Below are 25,819 nucleotides of genomic sequence, written 5' to 3' on the forward strand. Positions count from 1 at the left end.
CTTAGTGTCTTTTCTGACTTCAGAACAGGGTAAGCCATTCTGAAAAGGAGCCTGCCATTTTGAAGGAGGCTGTTTTGACATAAGTGAAACCAGGCCTGGCACAAGGAGAGGGCAGACTCAGGCCAAACCCGTGGAATGGACCCTGGAAGGATGGAGGCGAGCTGGAGAAATTGCTTCAAGATGGGTCTGGAGCCGCTTGAAAGTCAGGGAACCAGAGGGCGCAGACATTTCGTCAATGTCTGAATTCGTGTGTGAGAAGCCTCGTGTGGCCCCCTGAGACACGCAGGCTAACGGGGTTCCACCTTCTCTCAGTTACCCCTGAAGAAGGAGAGGGACCCTGGGTGGACTTGGGAGGTCATCTGCTGGCTGTGAGCGGCCAGCTGTGGCTGGCTTGGGGAAGGCAGAGAAGAAAGAGAGAATGTGGCTCTCAGTCCCAGAGCCTCCAGCAGCTTTTACTGTGGGAGGAATTTGGGAGATTGGCAGGAGAGTATGGGACTTCTCCTCACATTAAGTGGGTAGCTCTACTCCAGAAGATATTTTGGGTTCTAGCTCTTAAAACTTTTTTTCTGCCGGGCGGTGGTGGCGCACGCCTTTAATCCCAGCACTCGGGAGGCAGAGCCAGGCGGATCTCTGTGAGTTCGAGGCCAGCCTGGGCTACCAAGTGAGTTCCAGGAAAGGCACAAAACTACACAGAGAAACCCTGTCTCGAAAAACCAAAAAAAAAAAAAAAACTTTTTTTCTGGGGCATTTGATAGCAGCCCCCTTGCAAGGGAAGATCAGGAGCAACAGCCTGTGTGGAAAGTCTAGGAACTAGCATAGGAAGGAACCTCTCAGGATTGTAGATGGCCTGAAAAACATGAAGAAAACAGTCTTCACCGGAGCTCATGGATGTAAGAGCAAAGCTCCAGGCTTCTACTTCCCTCCTGAGAAGTTTACCGGAGTCACGAATACACACGGCAGCTAAGTGTTAGAATTTGCTGGAGAGGTTGCGAAGTCAACCCTATTAACCGTGAGATGTGAGCTTCTGAGATCAAGACCAGTGATGACCTTTTTCCATGGAAATCGAGATGATGTTCCCATCAACCCCAGGACTTTGCTGCTTTCCCCAAATTGTTTCTCTGCAGTGCCCCACCCCCAACCCTTTATTTCTGGAAGGTCTGAGAAGGGAATTGAAAGAACCCATAGTCTGCTTCAGCATAGAAGGGATGTGACAGTGTCTCAGAGGTTGCAGGAGACAGAGCTGAAATGGAAAAGGACATGTCTATACTCAACGCTGAGAGACAGAAATGTCTCAGCCGTCCTAAAGGCTGTCGACCCGGATTTACACAGGACACTGTAGACACTGCATATTGGCTAGACTTCAGATGCACACTGGTTTACGTTCTAGTCGCTGGTGCCCCTAAAATGTTGAGCTCCTTTTGTAAGTCTGGTGTTAGGAACAAAGCCAGTTGTCGACCAGCTGTTCTGTGCGCTGTCCTGCTGTAAGGGAAGAACTGTGCTTTCGCCTGACGGGTGGGACACTGGTTGACCTGCTGTAGGCTCATGAATGATGACAAAAGAAAGGAGGCATCTGGGTCAAGGATGACAGACAGTCCATTGTTCACGGGAATAATAGTACGCTAATTCTTACTCTGTTTCCGCTCAGTCCCGTTTATTGCGGTTTGTGTTGCCCGTGGCCATTCATTCTGAGAATAGTGAATGGCAAGTTTCAGAAACAATTCATAATTTTAAACTGTGCACCGTTCTCAGGAGCGTGAGGGACTCTGGAGCCATCCCGCTCTGCTTTGCCCAGGATGCAAACCATCTCTTTGTCCAGGGTGACCATGCTGTCTCTACTGCCAACTTGCTAGCCATTTAGCTGACTTGGTTAGTAGGTCAGCTGTTGTGCTAAACGATTGATTGTGTTCAGATAACCCCCATTCTCCTTAATTGTAGCCAATTAAGCACCAGAGTAGAATTAATGACAATTCAGATGTGCCAAAGAGAACCCTTAAGTGAAAAACTTGAAAATGTATGAACAGAGAAAAACAGTATATAGAGCCAGTATGGTCCCTTCGTCAGGCATCCTCTGGGAGGTCTTGGAATACATTCCCCATAGATAAATCTAGATTACTGTAGCCAGAGTATTATTGAGTCTCCACCATCTCCCCAAGCCCTGGTTCCCTATGGGTAGCATGCACCTCCATCCACAGCTATCACTCAATTTTCACTTTTTAAATGTGTGATACCCACAGGCTTTCTTAGAGAAGGCTGTGGCATCGGTGAGTCTTATCCCTCCACTTCAAGCTCTCTGGGAGGCAGCACCCAAGGCAGACTACCATGGGCAACTGGCTCCCTTCCCCTCTGTGGATCTGTCTGAACTTGCCTCCCTCTGTTTCTCAGCCAAATCTTCCCTGGGAAATTAATCTCCGTGTATTTAACATTTCCTCCCAACCCACATTTTTTCAAAACCTCTAAACAACCTCTGAGAGGCCTCTGGAATGACAAGGCTTTAGCACATTTCCAAAGAACCACAGAATGACAACCCAACCTCCAAAGTACCATAGAAAGACAACTCACCCTCCATTACTTCTCAGGAGAAAACAACCATGGGCAAAAAACAGTTGATCTCCGTTTGTCCAATGACAGAGTAGCGGTCAGCACCTAATCTGGGGTGTGTGTGTGTGAATCGAGGCTAGCCTAGGGTTACAGATGTGAGCCTCCACTCCAGATTTCTACTATTGTTCTATGGAACTCAGATCCCATGTTGATGATATGGCCCCGTGACAGAATGCATGCTTAGCATGTACATGGCCCTGGGATTCATCCCTAAACCGAAAACACAAAAACAAACTATATATACCTTTCAGTCGCTGTCATAGTACTCATGTGTGAACATCCTCCTTTGATCAGGGTTTGTTTTCATCATTCTGAGATGACGTAGGAATTTCTGCTTTGTTGAAAAGTCTTGAGTTATAGAATTCCTTTAGGGTTCTTAAGTTACATGATATTTCATGAGCAGTGCCCAGTGCTGGACATCCAAGTTATTTTGAAAAGTGTGTGTGTGTGTGTGTGTGTGTGTGTGTGTGTGTGTGTGTGTGTGTGTGTGTGTGTTTTTCAAGAAAGGGTTTCTTTATGTAACACTGGCTGTCCTGGAACTCGCTCTGTAGACCTGGCTGGACTCAAACTCACAGAGATCCACCTACCTCTGTCTCCTGAGTGCTGGGATTAAAGGTGTGTGCTACCACCACCCGGCAACACACAATTTAAAATAAAATATAATAAAATTTCATTATCAGATATGCTGGCCTTTCTTCACTTTAAAGTCATCCTAGGAAAGTTAAAGTAAAATTCTAATTCTAATTAAATTAATAATTTTATTTGCCAAAATCTAAATTTAGGGAGTGGAGAATGGAGACACTACCGTAGAAAAGCTCCAGAAAAGCCCCAGGCCTTTTTTTATGAAGAGAAAAATCTATTTTTCTAAACCTCAAACATCACTCATCACATTCAATTTATCCTTTCTCAGCTGCCATGCCGCAGAGTGTTCAAGGCTGGTTGCCCCCCACTCCCCCCCACCCACCCCCACACACAGTTGAGCCTGGAGTTAAAGTCTAGTGGGAGATGCTTGAGCTGGGAGCAGATTCACGCCTTTGTCACGTGTTAATTCTCACGGGACCGGATTGGTCATCTCCAGCGCTGACTACTGTACAGCGAGCCCACCCTTTGCTGTCTCCCATCCTGTATCCACTCACCTCTTCCTTCTGCCATGAGTTAAAGTCTACTTGTGAGATGTGCCCACCCAACCTAGAACTCCCCAGCCTTCAGCATACTGAGCCAAAACAAACCCTTTCCTTTATGAATAGCCAAGGCTCAGATTTCTGTTAAAACAACTCAAACCTAAGACCAACTGATTTCAAAGTTTGCTGTAAGGTTTCTAATGCTTGAGGTGGAAAGACAGCTAGGCCAGTAAAGGCAGCCTTGCAACAAGGAGGACTTCAGTACAAGGAAAAGATGAACATTTTCAGACCTGCCTGGTGACTCATATTTGCAATCCTGTACTGGGCAAATAAGCCTTACTGCCCAGCTTTCATGATGAGGACGGGGGCAGGGGAATGGCACCTGAGGAATGACACCCAAGGTTGTCCTTGATCCTTTCTGTCTTTCACATGTACACAAACACATGTGCACGCATACCTGTACACACACACACACACACACACACACACACACACACACACACACACACACTGGAAAGGAAGGCTAGGTAAATCATTTGAATCATTTGGAGGCACATAGATAGAGAGTATGGGTGGGTCTGTTAGATGTAAGGTGATTTTAAGAATTCTAAGGAAATGACACCCCCGCCCCAGCCAAAGGGTCTTTATCACTGGCTTATTATGGGGTCCATAATTCATTAATTACCCATTGTCTTCGAGATGACCTTATAAAATCCAGAGTCCAGGAAGGAACAAAACTACCTGTCTTACAGTTCCTTTCCGGTGTCACGGTATTATTTATTGCTGGGAAGCCAGAAGAAGGCAGAGAGATGGCGCAAAGCTGAAAATAAACTATTTTTGGCTTTATGGTTTTGCCCAGCATAGACTCTGTAGAAAAACGGAAATGCTGTCTGCATCACGGGTGCCTTCCGAGGTTCTAGCAGCTTCCATGAGAGCACATATGGAAAAGGGTGTGTTAGCTCTTGTACTTCAAAACAGTGGGCTGGCCTTTTTGGTACTAAAGAAAATATTGGTGCACACACACATACACACACACTCTAGAGTGGTGTGCGTGTGCGTGTGCGTGTGCGTGTGCGTGTGTGTGTGTGTGTGTGTGTGTGTGTGTGTGTGCATGTGTGTGTTACTGGGGTTGAATCCAGTGTCTCACACATATTCAGCAAGCATTCTTCCATGAACACACCCCAGTCCTTATGGCACTGATCTATTAAGTGTGGGGGATCCTTTGGACCAGACTCTAGCATATTCCTAGCAAGCCGGTCACGATGGCTTCCCTTTCTGTCACCAGCATGCTGCTGACATGGGCCCTCATGATGAGACGAGAGGAAAGATGAGCTGCCCTCCTTCCCACGTGCTGACAACTCCGTTTTCCCATCTGATTTTTCCCTGATGGCAGAATCGCAGAAGGGCATCGTAATGTCTGTTTACCCAGCGTCCTCTTTTCTTTGGAATCAGCACTGCCTGGAGGGAGAGCAGGTGGATGGGTACACTTCGGAAGCCTCTTTCTCTACTTCTCACTCACTGCGGACCGAGGCCACACAGCCTCCGGGCCTGTGGCTCTGTAAGCGTAGGAAGCAGGTTGGGTTTATGGAGGATTTAGTTGCTGACACTCTTTGCTTGGGAGCCGGCGATGTGTAGGAGGTGGCGAGATTCCAGTGATGTAGGCATTCCCCCAGGATTCTTTGGGGATCTGTACATCCTGATCTTCGTGGGGAGCGGAGGGTCCAGCCTGTCTTAATTTCCTGACTTTGAGGAAGTCTTTACTGTAGCTTTAATGATCTGAGCTCCTAAATACCAACCATGACTTCCTTCATTTCTTCATATTCCCCAGGTTCTGGAGTGGATACTGTGTCACGCTTCCCATGCATGCTCTCAGTTTTATGGTCTCCTGTGTCTTTGTATTTGTCAGCCCTCAAATACATGAAAAAGTGACTGGCTATGGCCTGCCTTCTCCGTTTTGAGGGTCCCCTGCTCCTCCAACTGTTCCTGGTTGATGGTTTCTGACACTGTTCTTGGTCCTTGTCAGCTTTGTGGATGACCTTTTCTCCTCTAAATGTGATGCCCTCGAAGGCAGTCCGTGTACTCTATGAAAAGCCCAAACTAGAGCCGTTAACAAGAAAATCCCACACACGGATGGCTACCAGTACTTCCTTAGCAGGTGACATACTAACACCCTGGGTACACTTGGCGTTGATCTGGTCTCACTTCATCTGCCCTCAAGCAGAAGTTCTTATTGTACTGGTCATTTCCTTCTCATCCTAATATCAGAATTCATACTTTCTCCGGTCTGTTTTATTTCTTTTTAATTTTATTTTATTTTTGATGTGTATGAGTGTTTTGTCTATATGTATGCGGACCATATACATGTCGGGTGCCTTGAGAAGTCAGAAGAGCATTGGATTCCCTGGAGTTACAGATGGTTGTGAGCCACAAGGCAGTACTGGGAACTGAACCCAGGTCCTCGGCAAAAACAAGTGCTCTTGGCCACTGAGCCATCTCTCCTGCCAGCCCCGCTTATCTGTTCTTTACTTCGGGAACTGTAGTATTACTCATCAGCCACACAGAGATGGGAGTCTTGTGTAATTCCAATGCAAGAGATTGTTAAAGGGGTGAAGGATTTTGTTGTTGTTGTTCAGTCTCTTCACCTGTTTAAATATGTATAATCATGTATATCTATGGGATATAAAGTGACAAATATGTGTCATAATGATTCAGTCAAGGTAATTGGCACCCGTCACCTCCAGTATTGGCCATTTCTTTTGGAACATTCAGAACCCTCTCTTAGTTGTTTTGAAACATACAACTAAATGTTGTCAACCATAGTTGCCTTATTATGCTAAGGAATACTAGAATTTACTTGTACAAGAATTTTCTTTTGATTTATTTATTTTTTATTTTTATATGCGTTGGTGTTTTGCGTGCATGTATGTCTGTGTGATGGTGTTGGATCCTCCATAACTGGAGTTACAGACAGTTGTGAGCTGCCATGTGGGTACTGGATTGAACCCAGGTCCTCAAACCCAGGCCAGTGCTCTTAACTGCTGAACCATCTCTCCAGTCCCCAAGAATTTTTTTCGTTTTTAGGGACTGGAGGTAGAGCACAGAGGTAGAGTGGATTCATTCAAGAGCACTGCGGAGCCAACACAAGAAGAATCTTAGTTTTTTTATACTTTGTTTCAATACTATGTTGCGATTGACTCTGTCGTAGAAACACCCAGCTCCGGTTCTAGGCTCTAGGAGAGACAAATTAGAAGTTTCTAGACTGTGGGATCTTCTGTTTGCTCGAGGTATTAAGGATCATTTCAACATCAACAATGGGATATAGTAAAAGCCAGAGCTCGCTGGGAAGCACAGTGCCTCAGTCCACTGGCCAGGTTTCGGTCACCAGGTCCTGGCTGGACGCTGACACTGTGTCCAGGAAGGGGTTGCAGTCTAACCACTCATGTCTGTGTGTTGCAGTTACCTGGCTGAACAGTGCTGGAATGGCGGCTTCATCTACCTGATCATGCTGCGGCGCTTCAAGCACAAAGCCCACCTGACTTACAATGGCAACAACGGCAGCCTCAGCTCAGAACCAGGAGAGACACCTACCTTGGAGCTGGGTGACCAAACCTCCAAAAAGGGGAAAAGAACAAGAAAGTTTGGGGTCATTTCCAGACCCCCTCTCAACAAGGCCCCCGAAGAACCCAAGAGCAGCAGCGGCTGTGATGTGGCCGATGACCCCAGCTCTGAGTTGGAGAACGGCACAGACCCCGACCTCGGAAATGGCCATGCCTTTGAGCTAGAGAGTGGCCCGCATTCTCTCAAGGATGTGGCTGGACCCCATCTGGAGAAGTCAGACGTGGACAGGGGAGCAGAACTCAGAATTCCAAATGCAGACGCTCCTCTGGGGGCCAGCAATGACAAACGGCGCTTTTCAAAGGCTGGGAAGACCGACTTCCAGTCCAGCGACTCCCTGGCACGGGTAAGGCGCAGCTGGATTATAGAATCTGATTTGGTTTTCAATTTTCTGAACATGCATACACAGGTGCATGCCTGTCTGTCTGTGCGTGTGTTGGTATATGGGTGCATGGGTACATATGTGTGGCGGTCAGAGGATAATCAAAGGTGTTATTCCTCAGATGCCCACTCCACCTTGTGTTTTGAGATGAGGTCTCTCAGTAGCCTGAAGCTCACCAGACAGGTTAAGCTGAGTGGCTGGCAAGCCCCTGGAATCCACCTAACTCTCATTCTCCAGCACACTACCATGTCCAGTTTTTTGTGTGGGTTCTGGGCATTGAACATGCATCCTCATGCTGGCAAGGAAAGCACCGTAGGGTCCAAGCAGCTATTTCTTTGGTCCTGGAATCTGAATTTTAACATAAATACTGTTGAAGTTGCCTTTCAACTTCAAAAAAAAAAAAAAAGATAGACCTAAGATAGCCTTGCACTTGGAAACCAACAAACTCCTCGAGATGAATGACCAGAGCCTGTACCAACAGCAGAAAAGTTCAAGTAGTTCTATCCCACTTAAAGAGCCAGTGAAGTGATCCTAAGTGGAAAATTGAAGCCTTCTGTGGTAACATTTGAGCCCTCTGAGGCCCAGATAAAGCATTGTACTGCCTGGTTATTCATCACGACTGTCACAGAGAAATTGCTACTTCAAGGCCAAAGATTCCTGGTGGCAGTTGATAATGCAAACACCCCAGGCTCAGCGGGACACAGGAAGGGCGGCCGACACAGGGAAGCATCTGCTTTTATTTTTAACAGTTCAAAGCCAGCCCTATTTTTATGAGATCATGTTATCACATTGGTAAATTCCAGGGACACACAGAAGCCTCTTACTGAAGTCTCATCGAAGTGCTTTTCTCTGTCATGGTTGAGATCAGTCCTTGCGGAAGTGAGAAGAGACTAGGGTGGCTGAACTTCTAGCCCAGGCTGCCTCCGCCAGCGTCCTTTCTTAAGAGTTACGTTTCTGTAGGGCAGACATGTCTGGGACATGAATCCTCTGGGCAGAGGGTGCTATGGATGTGATAGCTCCCGGAGTGGGTGCGGACTGGCTGCTCGGACTCAGAAAACACCTTGAGGGGTAAAAGGCAAAGGTGGAAAAGAGGTGTGGAAGCATCGTGTTTGGATTTGGCTGCTGAGAAAACGGTATCCTGGGAGTGAACGGGATGTCCCATAAGCCTATTTGGTGCAATTACTTCTTTAGTTTTAACCAATCCCAAGGCAGGATTCAGAAGAAATAACCACTCTCTCAACCACAGAAAGCCTTAGACAGAGGCAGCCTTCTCTGTGGATGAATGGAGGAACAGATGAGAAGAAAGGCCCTGTTTCCATCTGTGCTCTCTGTTCATTTTATGGGGCTCCCCCAAGAGGTTTAAAGATTAAACAAGAATCTAATATATACCACCCAAAGACTAAGAGCACTAAGATTCTGACCATGCTAACTTGCTAAGCGTCTTTTCCCCTCTATTGATTAGACTGTGAATTCACAAAAAGCCTAAGATAAAAACTTAGGTGCATAGTGTTGACTTCCTGGATCATTTCAAGGGTTTAGGTGCCAAAGGAGGTTGAATCCCACAAACAGTCTAAAAAACAAAAATGGTTTTAATATCCTAGGACATGATGGGAATAATTTGGGATCATTAGTAAAGAAGAAGAAAAATACAAAACACCAAACTTACAGGAAAGTCCCCATCCCCCACTCACTTTAATTGAAAAAGCAGAGAGATAAAACTGAATTTCTGGGTTAGACTGTGAAGACTTTTCCTGTCACAGCCCCTCTTACCTACCTTTTGAGCTCAAGGTCAAATAACCCAGAAGGTGTAAAGATTTTAAAAATGCAAATCCTGGCCTAGTACTCTAGGGACATTTTTTAAATTACATTTTGCATATTTTTTTATTTGGGGTAGGAGCTGTGCATGTATGGCACGTGTCTCAAGGTCAGAAGACAATTTGGAGGAGTCTGTTCCCTCCTTCCGCCACGTGGTCCCAGGGATGGAACTCTGGCTGCTAAATTAGCAGCCAGCACCTTTGCTCAGGGAGCCATCATCTCTTCAGCTGTATGGGACAGTTGTTTAAAGCCACGTTTTTTTTTCTGGAAGGGGGAGATCTGTCACCTGCAACTGGCACTTTTTCTAAGGACCCATAATGCACAGACCGGTTGGCTCTGGTCTTACTGCTTGGGTTGGAAAGTGAAAAAGTATGACACACCTTCTAGGATTATGTTATCACCCACCAATCCAGAAGTTTCTTTGCTGGTGCATTTTCTCAGGATCCAGGGCTGATTGAGCTCTTCCCAGCTTCCCCCAGTCTACAATGGCAGCCCTTGACATCACCCTCCGTGAATACTGACTGGCTTCTTGGACTGCAGTGAGTGGGCTTTTCAGTCTTACTCCAGCATAGTTTGAGACTAAGGTCATGCTAAAATGGAATTTCCAGAAAATAGCTATTTACCTCTTAAGTCTTTGGGGAGGGGAATTCCATTCCATTTGAATAGTAGGAGATTTGACATGTCAGTGTAATTCCGTTTCTGCTTTAATATTCCATAGAGAATAAGTTACAGGAAAGGCCTACAATGCCCAGTCAGACCACTTTGCTTGGCGAGTTCTTCTTTTTTATAGACTCATTTGTTCTAAGAAAATATTACATTAAAATAAATCACAAGTCATTGTTTTCCCACTCTGGTCGCTTTTAATAGAGTAATAGGAAATGTATTTCTTTTTAACAGTTTTTTTCCTCCGAGACGGGGTTTCTCTGTGAAACAACCCTGGCTATCCTGGATCTCACTCTGTAGCCCAGGCTGGCCTATGAACTCACAGAGATCCACCTGCCTCTGCCTCCCAAGTTCTGGGATTAAAGGCGTGCGCCATCACCACCCAGCCTTGTTTTGATTTTTGAAATAGGACTTCTTACACATCTCTGGATGATCTGGTACTACAGAGCTCGGGTTGGCAATGAACTCATAAATAGTTCACCTGCCTCAGTTTCTCCAGTGCTGAGATTACAGGTATGAGCCACCCTGCCTGGCTGCAATGTTTTCTTTAAAAAAAAAAAAAAAGATATTTTACTATGTATCCATGTGAGCCCGTGTGAGTTGGTGTGCATCAGGTGCATGTGGGAGCCCGTAGAGTCCAGAAGAGGGTGTTGAGATCCCCTGTAGTTGGAGTTACAGGCAGTTATGAGCTGCTGTGTGGGTGCTGGGAACCCAGTTCCTTTGTAAGAGCAGTAGGCATTCTTAACTGTTCAGCCATCTCTCCAGTGACCAAATACTTTCTTTTAAAAATTGGTATGTTTATACGGGGCAGTGGTGGTGCACATCTTTAATCCCAGCACTTAGGAGGCAGAAGCAGGTGGATCTCTGAGTTTGAGGCCAGCCTGAGCCACAGAGTGAATTCCAGGACAGCCAGGACTACACAGAGAAACCTTGCCTCAAAAATAAATAAATATTAAAATTGTTTTTATGTTTTATGTTTATGTAAAGTAGTAACTCAAATAATACATATATAAGCAGAGTACTCTTTTTAAAATGCAAAACTTGGACCCATCTTCTAAAACACAGGAATACTTCAGTACATAGACAAGCAATTTTAAAGATAAGTTCAGGGTAATTTTACAAAGCAAAGTCATTCAAGAAGGCAGTTGCCTGTCTATTTAACTAGAATGTGTCTCTTTGTAAAATGCCAAAATGCATACAACCAGAGGCAGAGTAGTTGGAAATTCTGCCAGGCCAGCCAATGTACTTATGACTTCTGTGTGAGTCTGTGGGTACAGTGATGTCTAACCCCAGTAATCATTATTTACCCCATACAGCGTCAGACCTTTTCTTTTCATGTGAGTCACTGAGACCTCAGCCAGGTACCCCAGATCTGCATCTTCAGGAAAGGGTAGGGTATCTCCCATGTGGCCACCGATTTGCACTGAAGGACAGCCTGAAGGAGATTCTCTTCTAGGTAGCCCCCAGTGTCACTGGGGAGCACGTTGTCCCTTGTGGTCCTATCTCCTAAGCCCAGGTCTGCATCTTCTCTCCCCCTCTCCAGCCTTTGCACCAACTGCCTGCAGTATGACCCCAGTGTAGATGTTTCATCTTGTGCCTAAGATTCAATGCAAGCCTTTCCTGAACCATGGATCCACCCCAGTGTTCCAGTCTTGCTTGGTCTTATCCAAGCATGGGTGACCATCTGTTGGTCTGGGACGTCCCTGTTTGTCACTGAACACGCTAGGAAAGCCCTCTTGGTAAAGTCTACTGAGATGCTGCCCTCCCTCCCTGACATCGTGTCCCTCCCTTAATCGCCAAGTCCTGTCAACACTGGTTTCCTGAAGCTCTCCCAACCCCAGCTACGTTGTATCCCCCACTGCCAGAACTCCATGATTCTGGCAGGTGTAAAAAGTTGTCTCCTAACCAACACCCCTCAGCCACTCGCCTCTCAGTCATCCACTGTGTCTTTGAGGGACTTTCTCAAGAGCAAATCAAGTTGCTCATTCTCACACACACATGCACATACACACCCACACATATACTATAGTTAAGCCCTTTGGGTGAGTCCAGAGTGATGTCCAAATACCTTAGTATATCATTCAAGGCTCTTATTCTCTGATCCCATACTTAACTTTATGCCTCAGACTCCCTTGTTTTGTGTATAAATATATTTTAACTGTACTTTATAATATATAAAATATAGTTATATATTTAGTATTATATTTATTATATGATACAACATATGATATATCATGTATTATATAATATAATATAATATGTGATGTTATATGTTGTGTTATATAATACACAAAGGTATATAATATAAATATATATTTATATACAGTATATTATAACAACATATATATATTTTTTACTGGATTTTTAAAAATATGATAAAGGATTCACATATATAGCCAACTGAAGAGGTGAGGTCCAAAGCCCCACACCCCCAACACAAGAGTTTCTGTTCCCATGGGAGCAGGTGCACCCCCATCCTGGTACATGGATGCATTCCCCAAGCCAGAGACACTTCAAGGCCCCATACACGGGATCTTCATCTTGAAAGTGTGATCTTTTGTTGACTCAATCTTCCACTCCTCCCTGGAGGATGGGGCGCCCCTGGAAATTCCAAGCTCCTGGTGTCGAGGTTTTTCTGGGGCCAGACCTGTGCCGAAGCTATCCAGGGTTTCCTGGTGCACCTTGCCACAGCTATGCTGGCTAGGAGTTTCAGTGGAGGTGCCACTGTGGATGCGGCACTCTCTGCCAGGGGTCTCTTCCTCTTTCCTCTGGCTCTTCGTTCCCACCTTCCTGGAACATCAAGCTTCCAGATGCATGCCTGCAAGAGACCTCTACGGCCTTCTGGTAATCTGCTCATCAGGCCACTCCCCACTGGGTTCCTGCATCATCCCACTGCCAGCCCATTGGCACACGACAGCCCAGCATACTCCAGTGACCATTTAGCTTGTGGCATCTCCGTGTCCCTGTTTTACTCTGAAGGACAGGGCCTTATATGTCTTCCTTGTCACCAGTTCTAGCTCAAGGCCTTGTACCTGTGGTGATATTGTGTCCCCCAATATATTGTGCATCCTAATAAACTTATCTGGGGTCACAGGACAGAACAGCCACTAGATGAATATAGAGACCAGAAAATGGTGGCACACATGCCTTTAATCCTATCACTTGGGAGACAGAGATCCATCCGGATCTCTGTGAGTTCAAAGCCACACTGGAAACAGCCAGGCATGGTGACTCACGCCTTTAATCCCAGGAAGTAATGGCAGAAAGCAGAAAGGTATATAAGGTGTGAAAACCAGGAACTAGAGCAGGTTAAGCTTTCAGGCTTTCTAGAAGCAGTTCAGCTGAGATCCATTTGGATAAGGACACAGAGGCATCCATTCAGAGGAAACATGGTCAGCTGAGGAATTGCTAGGTGAGGTAGCTGTGGCTTGTTCTGCTTCTCTGATCTTCCAGCGTTGGCCCCAGTACCTGGCCTCAGGTTTGATTTTATTAATAAGACCTTCTAACGATTCATGCTACATGTACCTGAAGTGCTCTGTATATCCTTATTAATGAAGATGCCTGAGGACACCAAGACTAGATGGAACAATGGATTCCAACCCCAGTTCTTTCCACAGCTCTGTGGCCTCCAGACTGCCTTGGCTTTTCCCTGGGCTGTTTTCTTGCCTATAAACTGTGCACTGTGGTCTGATGACTGGGGACTTTAAGCCTTGACATTGTGATCACACATTTTTTATTTCTTACTGATCATCCTAAATAAGGAGGGATAAGCAAATAGTCTCAGAATAGGTTTGCAGTGAGGGCCAAGACATTTACTGCAATGAAATTCTGTTTAAATGATGTGTCTTCTCACATTTGGGGCAAAGATGCTCTCGTAAAATGCTATTTTGGCTTCCAGTGGAAATGAGGCCATTTAAATGCTGCACGGCAGCGCTCTAATGTGCCACCCTGTTTTAGTAAATAAATCCCCACGCTGGCTTCAGTGAAAGTACTAAATGTGTGAACTCACATGGTAGTTGTGGTTCACAGGAAAGGCTAACACTCTGGCATTAGTACAGAAGTCCATAGCAGCCTGTTTTTCATAGTTTGGCTTTTTCTCTTAAACTCAAAGGGTATCGCTGCCCTTGAAGCCATTATAATAGAAAACTAATGCCTAAGCCATCTGTCTAGACAGGACCTGCCTTGGAATTCAGTTGTCTCTACAGCTAGATCTGTGTCCACCTGCTGATCATTGGCAAACTCACTGGTCTCCCTTCTGGAAGAACCTCGAAATGTTTATCTCAGTGGTGCTCAAAGATCCATAAGATCTGTGGATAAGCACTCTATGCTGGTTAATTCCTCTCCACTTATGGACTATTGTTCCGGTCTAGTTGCTAGAGAATCCATTTGGTAAGTGAGCTAGACCAGATTCCTGTCTCAATGGCATTTACAGCGTAGAAGGGGCTATTAGCGATAAAGAAGCCTCTAAAATATCAGATGATTACAAGTATCATCAGTGAACTAACCAAGGTGAAGAGGGGGATGGCAGGGCATGTCTGTCACCTGCAGGGGTAGTTGGTATCAGATATCAGCAAAGACAAGCTCCCTGAAGATATGGTACGTGAGGGGAGCTGTGTCATGGAAGAACAGCCCTACAGGAAGGTCTCAGGAGAACCAGCAAAAGCAGCTGCAAACAGCAGGAGCAATAGGGTGTTCCAGGAATGAGAAATGACCCTAGGAGAGGCCATGGGTTGGACAGGCTAGCTAATAAAGTTGTTCTGTACCGTCCAGAGGATGATCTACGATAACCATAGTACTCGCTTTTCAGTGAGTGGGTTGATAAAATATACAGCCAGCCAGAATAAAAGAGTACACAGCAAATTACATAAAGAGCTAAGGAAACATCATTAAACCGAGTACTCAGATCATCCAGCAGAAATCAAATGCGGAAGCCCCTTTCCTCCAAGGCAGCCAGCTGGAGTTCCCAATAAAGAAAATCCTTGGCACATCAGTGCCCCCACCCCCAGTGAGGCTTCCAAGAAAAAGAACAAATGGCAACAGATAGAGATAACTCCATCAAATCTGGAGCTCACAGTGTCCGGTGGAAACTGGCTGGGAACATTGAGACCCTTGGAGTCTTGACTGAGCTTTCTCTCCATGCCTAAGCTTCCAACGGCTAGCCTTCCAGCTCCCCCCCTCCCTAGGCATTTTTACCCCAGAGATTGACAATATTAGTGTTTGGGGGATTGGTTCACCTTCTAGCTGTTCTCAAGGGTACAGAGTTTTTACTCTGGTGCAGTCCTGGGTTCCCTGTTCCAGTGGTAGGGTGGCCGTCCCAGCCCCAGACAAGGTACCATGGAAGACACTTGATTCTGAAATAGGAAGGAACAAGCCCCCTTGGAGAACCAGCTCCCCAATAGGCTCAAACAACCCATGACAGTTTACCAATGTAATGTGCACCAGAAGGTTGGTGTTTCAGGCTAGTCTCAGCCCCTGAGGGGCACAGACAGGGGATGTCATGACCTGTCCTTCTGAACTGTTTCCCCTGGATGTGTAGTAGCAAATATTCCTACAGAACGGATTAGTAAACTCAGAGACCAGTTGGCGGCCTTGTGATCACTCAAGCCAAAGATGCTGGTGGCTTTGATAAGAGTTGGGGAAGACGAGAAGGTAAATGTGGGATCTGTTTTGGAAGTAGACCCTACAGATCTCTCACGTGGTTCGGATGTGGGAAATGATGGTGGAGATCACACTTGCATCTGGAGCTGACACATCCTCTGCATCTCAAGCCGATGATGCCCCTTTCCTACTGAGACAGGAAATCTAGGAGAAGGAGGCAGGAGTCTGGTTTTGACCATCCTGAGGTCTGAATTAGACACCAGCATGGAGCTGTGGGCAGGCAGCTGGAAACATTCAGTATTGTTTCGTTTAACCGAGCCTCTTTGCTTCTGACCAGTACTGACTCGAGCCTAGGAAATCAGAGGTATTTTATTTTTAACTAACCATTGCTGTAACCCTGGGCAGCTAAATTTCGTAGCAACAATTGTACAGTCAAACTGATAGAATTTCCCTCTTTGGTCTGTCTTCACTTAAACTCCTCCAGTAGACTGAAAAATTCCAAGCAAGGAAATGTTCGACCGGGCGGTGGTGGCGCACGCCTTTAATCCCAGCACTCGGGAGGCAGAGCCAGGCGGATCTCTGTGAGTTCGAGGCCAGCCTGGGCTACCAAGCAAGATCCAGGAAAGGCGCAAAGCTACACAGAGAAACCCTGTCTCAAAAAACCAAAAAAAAAAAAAAAAAAAAAAAAGTTCATTATAATTTCTCCTTTTGATTGTGGGGAAGTGATCTGATTGGATAAAAGTGAAGGAGGCGAGGCAGAAAGATGGTTCCATTGGTAAAGTGCTTGCTGGACCACAGGGGGACTTGGGTTTGGATCCCTAGCTCCCATGTAAAGGCAGGCGTTGTACAGGTCTCCAACCCAGTACTGGTGGGGTGGGCGGTTCCTAGGGCTCACAGTTCAGCCAGTCCAGCTAAACCAGGGGCTCCAGGTTCAGTGAGACCCTATCCAAAATAAAAGATGGAGAACAGCCAAGAAGATACCCAACACTGGCCCTTTGACCTCCACATGCATGAACAATGTCCATCTCCCTCCAACATTTACATACACCACACACACACACACACACACACACACACACACACACACACACACACACACAAATTGAAGAAGTCTGGTTTTTAACTAGACTAATTGAAGTAGGGCAAGAAAAGAACAGTTGGCCTATCTTACAGACTTTCATACATAACTTGTGAAACCATTTGTATTAGTGTGGGTGTGTGGTAGGCACATGTGTGCCACAGGATACATGTGGAGGTCAGAGGACAGTTTCTGGGGAGGGAGTCCTTGCCTTCCCCTTTGCTTTGAGGTGGGATCTCTCATCTCTGCTCTGATGACTCCAGGATGGCTGGCACACAAGCTTCCAGCTGATTGTATTTCTGCCTCTCACCTCACCATAGGAGTGCTGGGGTTACAGACGTGTGCCGCCGTGTCTGTTTTTAACATGGATTCCTGGGATCCGAACTTGGGCTTTTGGAGCAAGTCCTTGAACCCACTGGGCCACCCCTTGCCCTTTGGTGCGTTTTCAACTAGCTGTGTGTGTTGGGTTCAGGACCTTACGGAGCATGTGATTGTTCTTCATGAAACTGCCGGAGCACACATGTAGGCCACTTTTCTACCTCTGTGGGCATGGTTTCATATGTTTGCTTTTTAAATCATGGGCCCTACTTTTTTAAAGCATTTTAAAATGAGGGGGAGCAAACCTAGTATCATCCCCTCTGGGAGCCATACCTACATATTCTACTTAACAAAAGGTCAGCAAGATGGTGGGGGGAGATGATGATGTAAACTAATAATGGGGGTAGATATAGTTTTACTACTTTGAGTTTTCTTTTCTTTTTTCTTTTTTTTTTTTTTTTTGGTTTTTCGAGACAGGGTTTCTCTGTGTAGCTTTGCGCCTGTCCTGGAACTAACTCTGTAGCCCAGGCTGGCCTCGAACTCACAGAGATCTGCCTGCCTCTGCCTCCCGAGTGCTGGGATTAAAGGCGTGCGCTACCACCGCCCGGCTTGAGTTTTCTTTTGAGTTCATTATTCCAGTAGCAGACCCCATTGCTCTTTGAATGGAAAGCTACAGGTTTCCTTGGCCAGGGGAGTAGGAACAGTGTCTTATCTGCTAGAACCCTGGGGGCAGAAAGGAAAACCACTGTTTCACCCTTCTGAGCACAGGGAGGCAGCCAAGAGGACTGTTGGGATGAATGCTGGCCTGGGAGACACAGCTGACCAGCGTGGAAACTGAGCAGCACATCCCGAATCGGTTCCTTCCAGTGGTGTGTGCTGGGACACCAGGTCTCCCGGGTTAGAGCTATTGCCAGCTGCCTCCTTGGCAATCACTCTGATTCCCAAGGATGGCTTTTGGAAATAGTGGGGCTATGAGAGATGTGAAGGCCAGGGCGGGCGTTTCCGAATGGAGAAGAGGAAGGTGTTCCAGGGGTCAGAGGCAGCACACCAAAACTGTGGCGTTCAGAGCAAGACGATTGGATGAAATAAGGACCATCAACAAGTTCATGAACTGCTGCGGTAAGCCAGTGACTTCTGAAGTTGCATTTGGCCAGACAGCCTGCATCTGCCTGTGGTCAGTGGATGGAGGAGACAGCTGGCACTGCTGCACGCTGCTGGAATGGTGGATCCCCACCGAGCAGCGCTGTACAGAAGTGTAGGATCCACCAGGTCTCTGCCTGGTAATAATTTCCCCAGACATTCCAATCGCCGCACATCAGTGGTGGTTCAACATCTGGGCCTTTTACTGCCCATATAGTTTCATTTCAGTTTCTGACAGTGTGTGTATTTCAGGTTTTCTAAATGTTTCACATTCTTCCTGTTTTGTACGCTCTTTTGGGCAGGTTGCCTGTTTCCAGGGGGATAAGAGCTTTATTCATACAGGATCCTAGTAGTTCCACTGAACTTTCGTGATGGATTAAAAAGGCAGATGCTGGGAAGTGTGCTGTGACTCATGACCATAACACTACTAATAATAATAATAACAATAATAACAATAATAATAATAAAAGAACTGAGCCTAAACTTAAAAAAAAAAAAAACACTTTTTAAGGTTTGTATGGGTCTAGAGAGATTGTGCAGCGGATAAGAGGGTGGTAGTTCAGTTCCCAGAACCCATACCATGCAGTTTACAACAGAAGAAGGTTTGATGCCTTCTTCTGGTCTCTGAGGGCACTCATACACATGTGCACACAGACAGACAGACACACACACACACATACACACAACTTTTAATCTTTTTAAGATTTTATAATTTAGTATCTCTGAACATTGAAATGTCTCACAGAATGTAAACATTTTGCAGGGAGCACATTCATGTCTTTGTCATGAAACAGGGATCCCAGTGGAGAATGAACCAAAGTTAAAAAACATCCAGCAACAAGAGGACTTAAAGAAAGTATCAGCCTTGGATAAAGGACAGATTTTGATATGGGCTCAAGCATACTGTAATGCTTGCAAATCAGTGCTGCCACTTGCCCTATTGACCAACACTCAGCATTCATCAATTTTCTGTTTGGATTTCTCATGTATGTGTTTTAAGGAAGTGTGAGATTCAATTGGATCTGTTCTTACATGATTGGTTGTTTTTACATGATTGGTTAAGTGGTCCTGATCTGAACATCAAAGATCCAAAATACTCTTAAAATCCAAAAATTACTATGATGCCATAAGTGAAAAATTCCACATTGTAACCTTTGTGATGGATCATAGTCAAGAGGACAAGTGAACTAAGAATATTGAATGATATGACCATTAGTCTACATAAGGTACATCTGAAACAAAGGAAGTGCACGTCTGACTTCGGACTCTAACCCCCAAGTGTCTCACTGTGCATGTGTAAACATTCCAAAATGCCAAGAAATCTGAAGCACGTTTGGTCCCATGCATCCCTGATGAGGAATAGTCAACAGGAGTATATGGTCCCCTGTCAACATCTGTCAGGCATCTACCTGCTCAGTCTTATCCGTTCCCATGGATGTTTCGTTGAACACCCTACAACAGACCCCGGGATACTAATAATGGCTCTCACTTTAGAGACAAGGATAATTATTTATGTATTAGGTGGCTCTCTAAGTTATAAACGGCAGGGTATCCCACAAACTAATTGAGGTTTCCTGGTACCCAAACCTGAGCTGAGCTTTCTTCCTTTTTCCTTCCCGGCTGTATTTGCAGCTGTACAAAAATGAAAAGATCCCAGAGTAAACCAGTGTTTGTATACACAGTGGCAAGACGTGTTAGCCACAGGGCACGTGATAGGATGCTCTGTAACTGGCATGGATATTTAACCAATTAGAATTCACTGGAACTAAAAAATAGATACTTGGCTGCCACCACACATTTTCAAACACTCCATAGCCACACCTGGACAGTGACCCCCTACAGAATGACACAGACAGAACATTTCCATTATTCTAGAAAGTTCTGCGGGGCAGCACTGACAGCCAGACATCAATCCAGTCAACAGAGGCCTTTTCTTCTGCGCCGACTTGTGATCTCCGGTGACAAGTGACAGATGCTTGGTCCGATGTCACAGGGCCACTCTCCCCTGTCAGTGCCGTGTGTCTGTCAACACCCTTCATGCATGCTCACTTTTTCTTCCAAGGAGGAAGTTGGCCGGATATGGAAGATGGAGCTGCTCAAAGAATCAGATGGGCTGGGAATTCAGGTTAGTGGAGGCCGAGGATCAAAGCGCTCGCCTCACGCTATCGTTGTCACCCAAGTGAAGGAAGGAGGTGCCGCTCACAGGTGACTAGATAACTCCCCCCCCCCACCCCATCCCTCTGCCTCTTGTCTTCCTCCTCCTCCCCCTTCCCTCCCGTGCTGGGTGCTAGGGCTTTTCACCTGATCAAAGCTCTGGTCATTATGGTTCACAAAGATATGTGGGAGCGCAGGAGGGAACCAGTCAAGAGCGGTTCTAACTGAACAGATCTCTGAGCACAGGAAGTGGCTCATTCGGGAGGATGCTTCAGGACATTCAAAACCATGGAGCAGATCCGATTTCTTTGTACTTTGCTTACTTATCCCAGCTCTTGGAATGCTGGCAGTCACTGTGGTAACATGTGGTTATTTATTAAGAAAATGCCCCTGAACAGAAGGTCATGTTCCTAACATCTGAAGTCCTGTGAGTCTGTGATGAATGACTCAGGAAAGTGGCCGTGGTTCAAGATGTGGCCACCATGCAAATGTGTCCAAGCTATCAGAGTTACACACACACACACACACACACACACACACACACACACACACACACACACATGCTGGTACTCACATGTTTCTATTGCACACGAGGAAGGGGAAAAATAAATGTGAATCTTCTCCATTGTAACCTAAAAGGCACTTAAAAGCTTATTTTTTTATCTAAACAATTGTGTGAAGTATGAGAGGACAGTGTTCAGCTGGTGCACATATGAAAAAGTTTTCCTGAGTATGAAAGCTATGGCCATCCTCACATGTCAAGCGTGGTCTTTGCCTTGCTCTTGGTTCCATTCATGTGGAGTATCTACTTTTTACAGGGCAAAGCGGGGTATGTCCATATGTCGCCATGTCCACATGTATACCATAAGAGTACAAAGAGAATCGCACTGATAGGGAGCTGATTGTCTTGTATCTAGTCTGGAATTTCTTCAGGCAAGCTAGCCAGATTCCAGGAGGGATATGACGGGCCAAGGCAGTATCAGCGTTCCCAAGACAAAGCGGGAAAATCTATCTCCCGAGGTGTAGTGGAAGGAGCTTTATCTAAGCTGAATAACAGAAAACCAGCAGACTGCTTCCTGTTCTTCAGCCTCACGGAGCAGGATGCTAAAAACTCCACCAGCATTGAAATTAACGACAGCTGTCAATTATCCAAGTGACAGTGTTATTAGGAGATTACAACCTCAGATGGTTTTAACCCAGATGAGCATCATTAAACTTCCTGAATGGCATTCCTGATATGCCTTAAGGAACTCTCACCAACCCACTGTTTTCCCATTAACGCTATGTCTCATGTTCTGGTCGATCTGGCAGGTCGGCCATTGGGAAATTCCTGTGCTCAGAGAGAAGCTTTGTGTGGAGATGCTCTTGTGCTTGCCCATCCTGTCCCTTTCCCTCTTGGCCTGGAGTGGTGTGTGTCTCTTTTCTCTGTGGCATGTGACTCATCGGTGGGGCATTCTAATGAGTAACAGGAGACGAGAGAAACGGAATGTAAGGACAGACTACGGAAAGGAATGGGCTGGGGCGTTTTGGTAGTGCTGTGAATAATAAGTATGCCCACTATCCAGGACCACTGAATAGTCTAGGCCAGGTCGTCCTCCTCCCGGAGGATCAGCCCCTTACCCATGCACCTCCTTGAGACTCCAATGTGTCTCTCCCTCATGGCTTTCCCATTCCCTCTCTTTCACCATGCTAAATAACTGGGGGGGGGGGGGGGGCTAAGCATGGCTCTGCTTTAGGGATTTTTGAAGACAGAAGGCAGAGGCTCTTGGAAGTCCCTTGTGCCTCTCGTCTTTTATTAAAGCCTACACTCATAAAAAATAAAAAAATAAAATAAAAAATAAAAAAATAAAAAAAGATTACCACGCGTGCCATAGAGGACGGAGACAGCAAGAGAGATGCTGTTGAAGGCAGAAAGGGGGAGGTAAAGATGAAAGGGGAGAGACTGGTGGACTCATTGGGAGGAAGCCCAAAAGAGAGCTGGCTGGGCCTGGGAAGGCGCGCAGCGTGCACTGGTTTCAGGGCAGCACCCGGGTGGTGGTGGTGGTGAGCCCCTAAGTCGCAGTCTCTGCCTCACCAGATTTCCCGTCTGAGTGTCAGACTCCGTTTTGGTCATGGGAAACCAGACCATCACCAGCTCAGTGGAATCCACCGCGGAAGCCCACCGCGTGTTCTAGAGTTGTGTGCACTGAGGGCCGTGACCTGCCCCGAGGAGACAGTCCAGTGAGCGCAGAGGCTCCTGCCAGCCAGTGAGAAGGGAGCTCAAAGTGAGCCCTAATTTAAGTGAAAAGAAACAGTTTTTATAGCCACAGAAATGGGCCAAGTCTCCAGCAAATTCAACAGTGTATTGTTGTGATTGAGCCTTGTGCTTATTATGTACTTTTGTCTGTGGGGACCCTAGGGTGAAATAAGCCTTGAGAAACTTGATCTTCAAGATCCTGTAACTCTGCTGGCAGGGTAGGCGGGTACCAACATTCACCACATATCATCAGCCCCCAGTTTCCCAGAAGGAATCCCACCTCTGTCTGATGAGGGGCGATAGGGCCGCGAGGGGCTGCAGGTGGGCTTAGCGTGTCTTGGCACTGTCTCTGCTTAGCTTAGCAATAGCCCTGAGCTGACGACAGGGAGGATTAGGGGAAGAATGACTTGACTCTCCTAAAACCCGAGGGTCTTTGTTGCTTCATCACACTAACCATCCAGATGAAGTGTCATCGACACTGATGTCAGATATGCTTAGCTTAAGAGGGAGCGAATTACTAAGTGACCATCAAGAATCCTGGGGATTTTCACTCCTCTCCTGGGAGTCTGGATGCTGACATTAAAGCAGTCCCACCCCAGACCGTCTTGGTTGTTACGGCCTTCCCTTCTACCCAGTCTTAATTGTCCCTTCTCATAACTTCATCTACCTCCTAGAAGTTGACCCAGAATGTCTTGACAAGGGTTTTTTTTTCCCCCCTCTCCATTTCCTCAGGGATGGCAGGCTGTCCTTAGGAGACGAACTGCTGGTGATCAATGGTCACTTACTGGTCGGGCTCTCCCACGAGGAAGCTGTGGCCATTCTGCGGTCAGCCACTGGGATGGTACAATTGGTGGTAGCCAGCAAGGTAGGTTGTGTTTGCCGTTCTTAGTTATTTATGATGGTGGTGTGAAGTCGACTGTGAGCTTTTCCCGTGCTACCAAGATACATGCATGCTTACAGCTTACTTTGGACTATACAGTAGCTGTGATTTCCCAGAAAAAAAGTACATGTGAAGGCCCTTAACTAAAGTATGCTCAGTTATTTAAGTTGTTAAATACAGATGGCTGTTATAGGGAAATCCGTAATAAATGAAGGGGAAGGTAAGGAATAGGAGGTGTAGAAGCGTGGATAGTAGGCAAGAAGGAGCCTGGGTGGCTCTTCCTTTTCTTTTTTCTTTTTGTCACTGTGATAAAATACCTTTAATTAACAATTCAAAGAAGAAGAAAAGTTGTTATTTGGACTCACGACTTCAGTCTGTGATCAGCTGGACCCACTGCCGGGCCTATGACCAGGCAGAAACGTCCTGGCAGAAAAGTGTGGTGGGCAGAGGAAAGCAGTTCACCCCATGGTAGCCAGGAAACAAAGACACCAAGACATGAAGAGACCCTTTGAAGGCACACACCCCAGTGGCCAACTTTGTCCAGTCAGGCCCTATCTTTCAGTTTCTGTCGCCTCCCGGGACTCCAATTATGAATCCATCAGTGGCCTTGTCCATTGATCAGGTGAGAACCCTCAGGATCTAACAGTGCCCTTAATCCCACCTCTGAGCATTGCACCAAGGACCAGGCCTTCAACGTAGCTAGGGGCGGGGGGTGGGGATGATGGACACTTCGCATCCAAACCACAGCTGTGAGGAATGCATCTTCTAAGGCCAGAATGAAGGAAGTCCCAGGGCTGTCTATGGGCAGCCCAGGAACCCTGGTCCAATCACCCTTACAAGCTCTGAACCTTCTCTGTCCAGCTGCCTCTGTCTTTCCTTCTGGGTAAGACAGTAAAACAGATCGTCCACGGTGGCTGCCATCTTGCAGAGGTCATGGCCATCGGCAGCGCCAAGCACACAGCCCTCTGTCTATCCCATTCTGCCACCCCCTCTCCCTCCTGGTTTTCACGGTCTTCACGGACTCATGATACCCCCCCCCCCAGTTAGAGTTTCATTCACCTGTGTGTGTAAATGTATTGACTGTGTCACGGGCTCCCAGCATCTGCATTCAATCCCTGGAGAAAAGCTACTGATGCCACAACTCTGACAATTGTGCTGTTAAGACTATGAAAGAGGCCTTAGGACTTGGGAGGGAGTAAGGTGAGGCCACGCGGCTGTTTCTGCCGCTGATTGGCTGGCTGGGAGAATCCGTGTGAGGCCACACCCATCTTAGCTCTGCACAGACACTGTGGCCAGTACTTCTAATTCCTTTTCCAGCTTCCCCATTTTTATTTGGAACTTGGCCTCTGTAGGTCTTCATATATTTTTCCTTCTTAGATTACAAGATCAATTGCCAGTTTGGGGAGTGCAATTGATTCTCCATATCCAGGAGTCTCCATCCATAGTCTCGACCAACCCCAGGTGGAAAGTAGTTACGATAACAATTGCATCTTTACTGAACACAGACTCCCCCTCCCATTACTGTTCCTAAACAATACAGTCGCTACTTAAAGAGCATTCACCTTGTACTGGAAACCTGGGACTGATTTAAAGTGTACAAAGGGATGTATATAGGTTTTATATGAATAGTATACCATTTTGTAGGAGGGATTTGAGCACCCTTGGACTCTAGTGTCTGTGGGAGGTCTCTCACAGGTAACAAAAGACAAATAGATATAAAACAAATAGATTAGGACTCCATTTTGAGCTATCTGGAGGAAAAAAAAAAAACTGCCTTCCTTTCTACCTTTTACCCCAAACCTCTGACTAGAACATTCGGTTTGCAAAGGCACAGACTTGGTAAAGGCTGTGAGCCCCAGGGACGGAGCTGAGATCATTCTTCCTGGTAGTCCTTTCCTCCCTACAGAGGATCGGTGAGCCCTGGGAACTTCTCTTGAGCCTTTGACACCCAGAGGGCTGTCCACAAGGAAGAACAGCAGTCCTGGGGGTCTCCTGTCCCCCCGCTGACCACTCCTCATGAGGTGGGGGGGGTACTTCAAGGGAGGGACCACCTCCTCGCTTTGCCAAGCAGACGGGGAATTTAAAAGCATCCCTGGGTCTTACACACAGGCCTGTGTTTGCAGCAGATCTGTTTCATTTGCACAGCTACTTTCTGTCCAGGGAGCAGCTCCAAAGCGTGGGTTTCTGCTCAGGATGATGCCGTGTATCATGTCTTAGTTAG

At 46.4% G+C, this 25,819-nt stretch overlaps 1 protein-coding gene across 6 annotated transcripts in view; it reads left to right on the forward strand.

Moving 5' to 3' along the window:
* Pdzd2 (PDZ domain containing 2) overlaps window positions 1–25,819 on the forward strand; it is a 384,162-nt gene that overhangs the window by 264,051 nt on the left and 94,292 nt on the right. For 5 of the 6 annotated variants that reach the window (XM_076551729.1, XM_015995051.3, XM_076551734.1 and 2 more), the window contains 3 exons: window positions 7,176–7,680; window positions 20,391–20,533; window positions 23,451–23,583. In XM_076551729.1, coding sequence (XP_076407844.1) covers window positions 7,176–7,680; window positions 20,391–20,533; window positions 23,451–23,583 — 781 coding nt within the window. The remainder of the gene's footprint in view (window positions 1–7,175; window positions 7,681–20,390; window positions 20,534–23,450; window positions 23,584–25,819) is intronic. The other variant, XM_076551730.1, reaches the window with a different exon arrangement.

The sequence above is a fragment of the Peromyscus maniculatus genome, chromosome 15, assembly GCF_049852395.1.
Source record: "Peromyscus maniculatus bairdii isolate BWxNUB_F1_BW_parent chromosome 15, HU_Pman_BW_mat_3.1, whole genome shotgun sequence".
In the NCBI taxonomy this organism is placed as follows: Eukaryota; Metazoa; Chordata; class Mammalia; order Rodentia; family Cricetidae; genus Peromyscus; species Peromyscus maniculatus.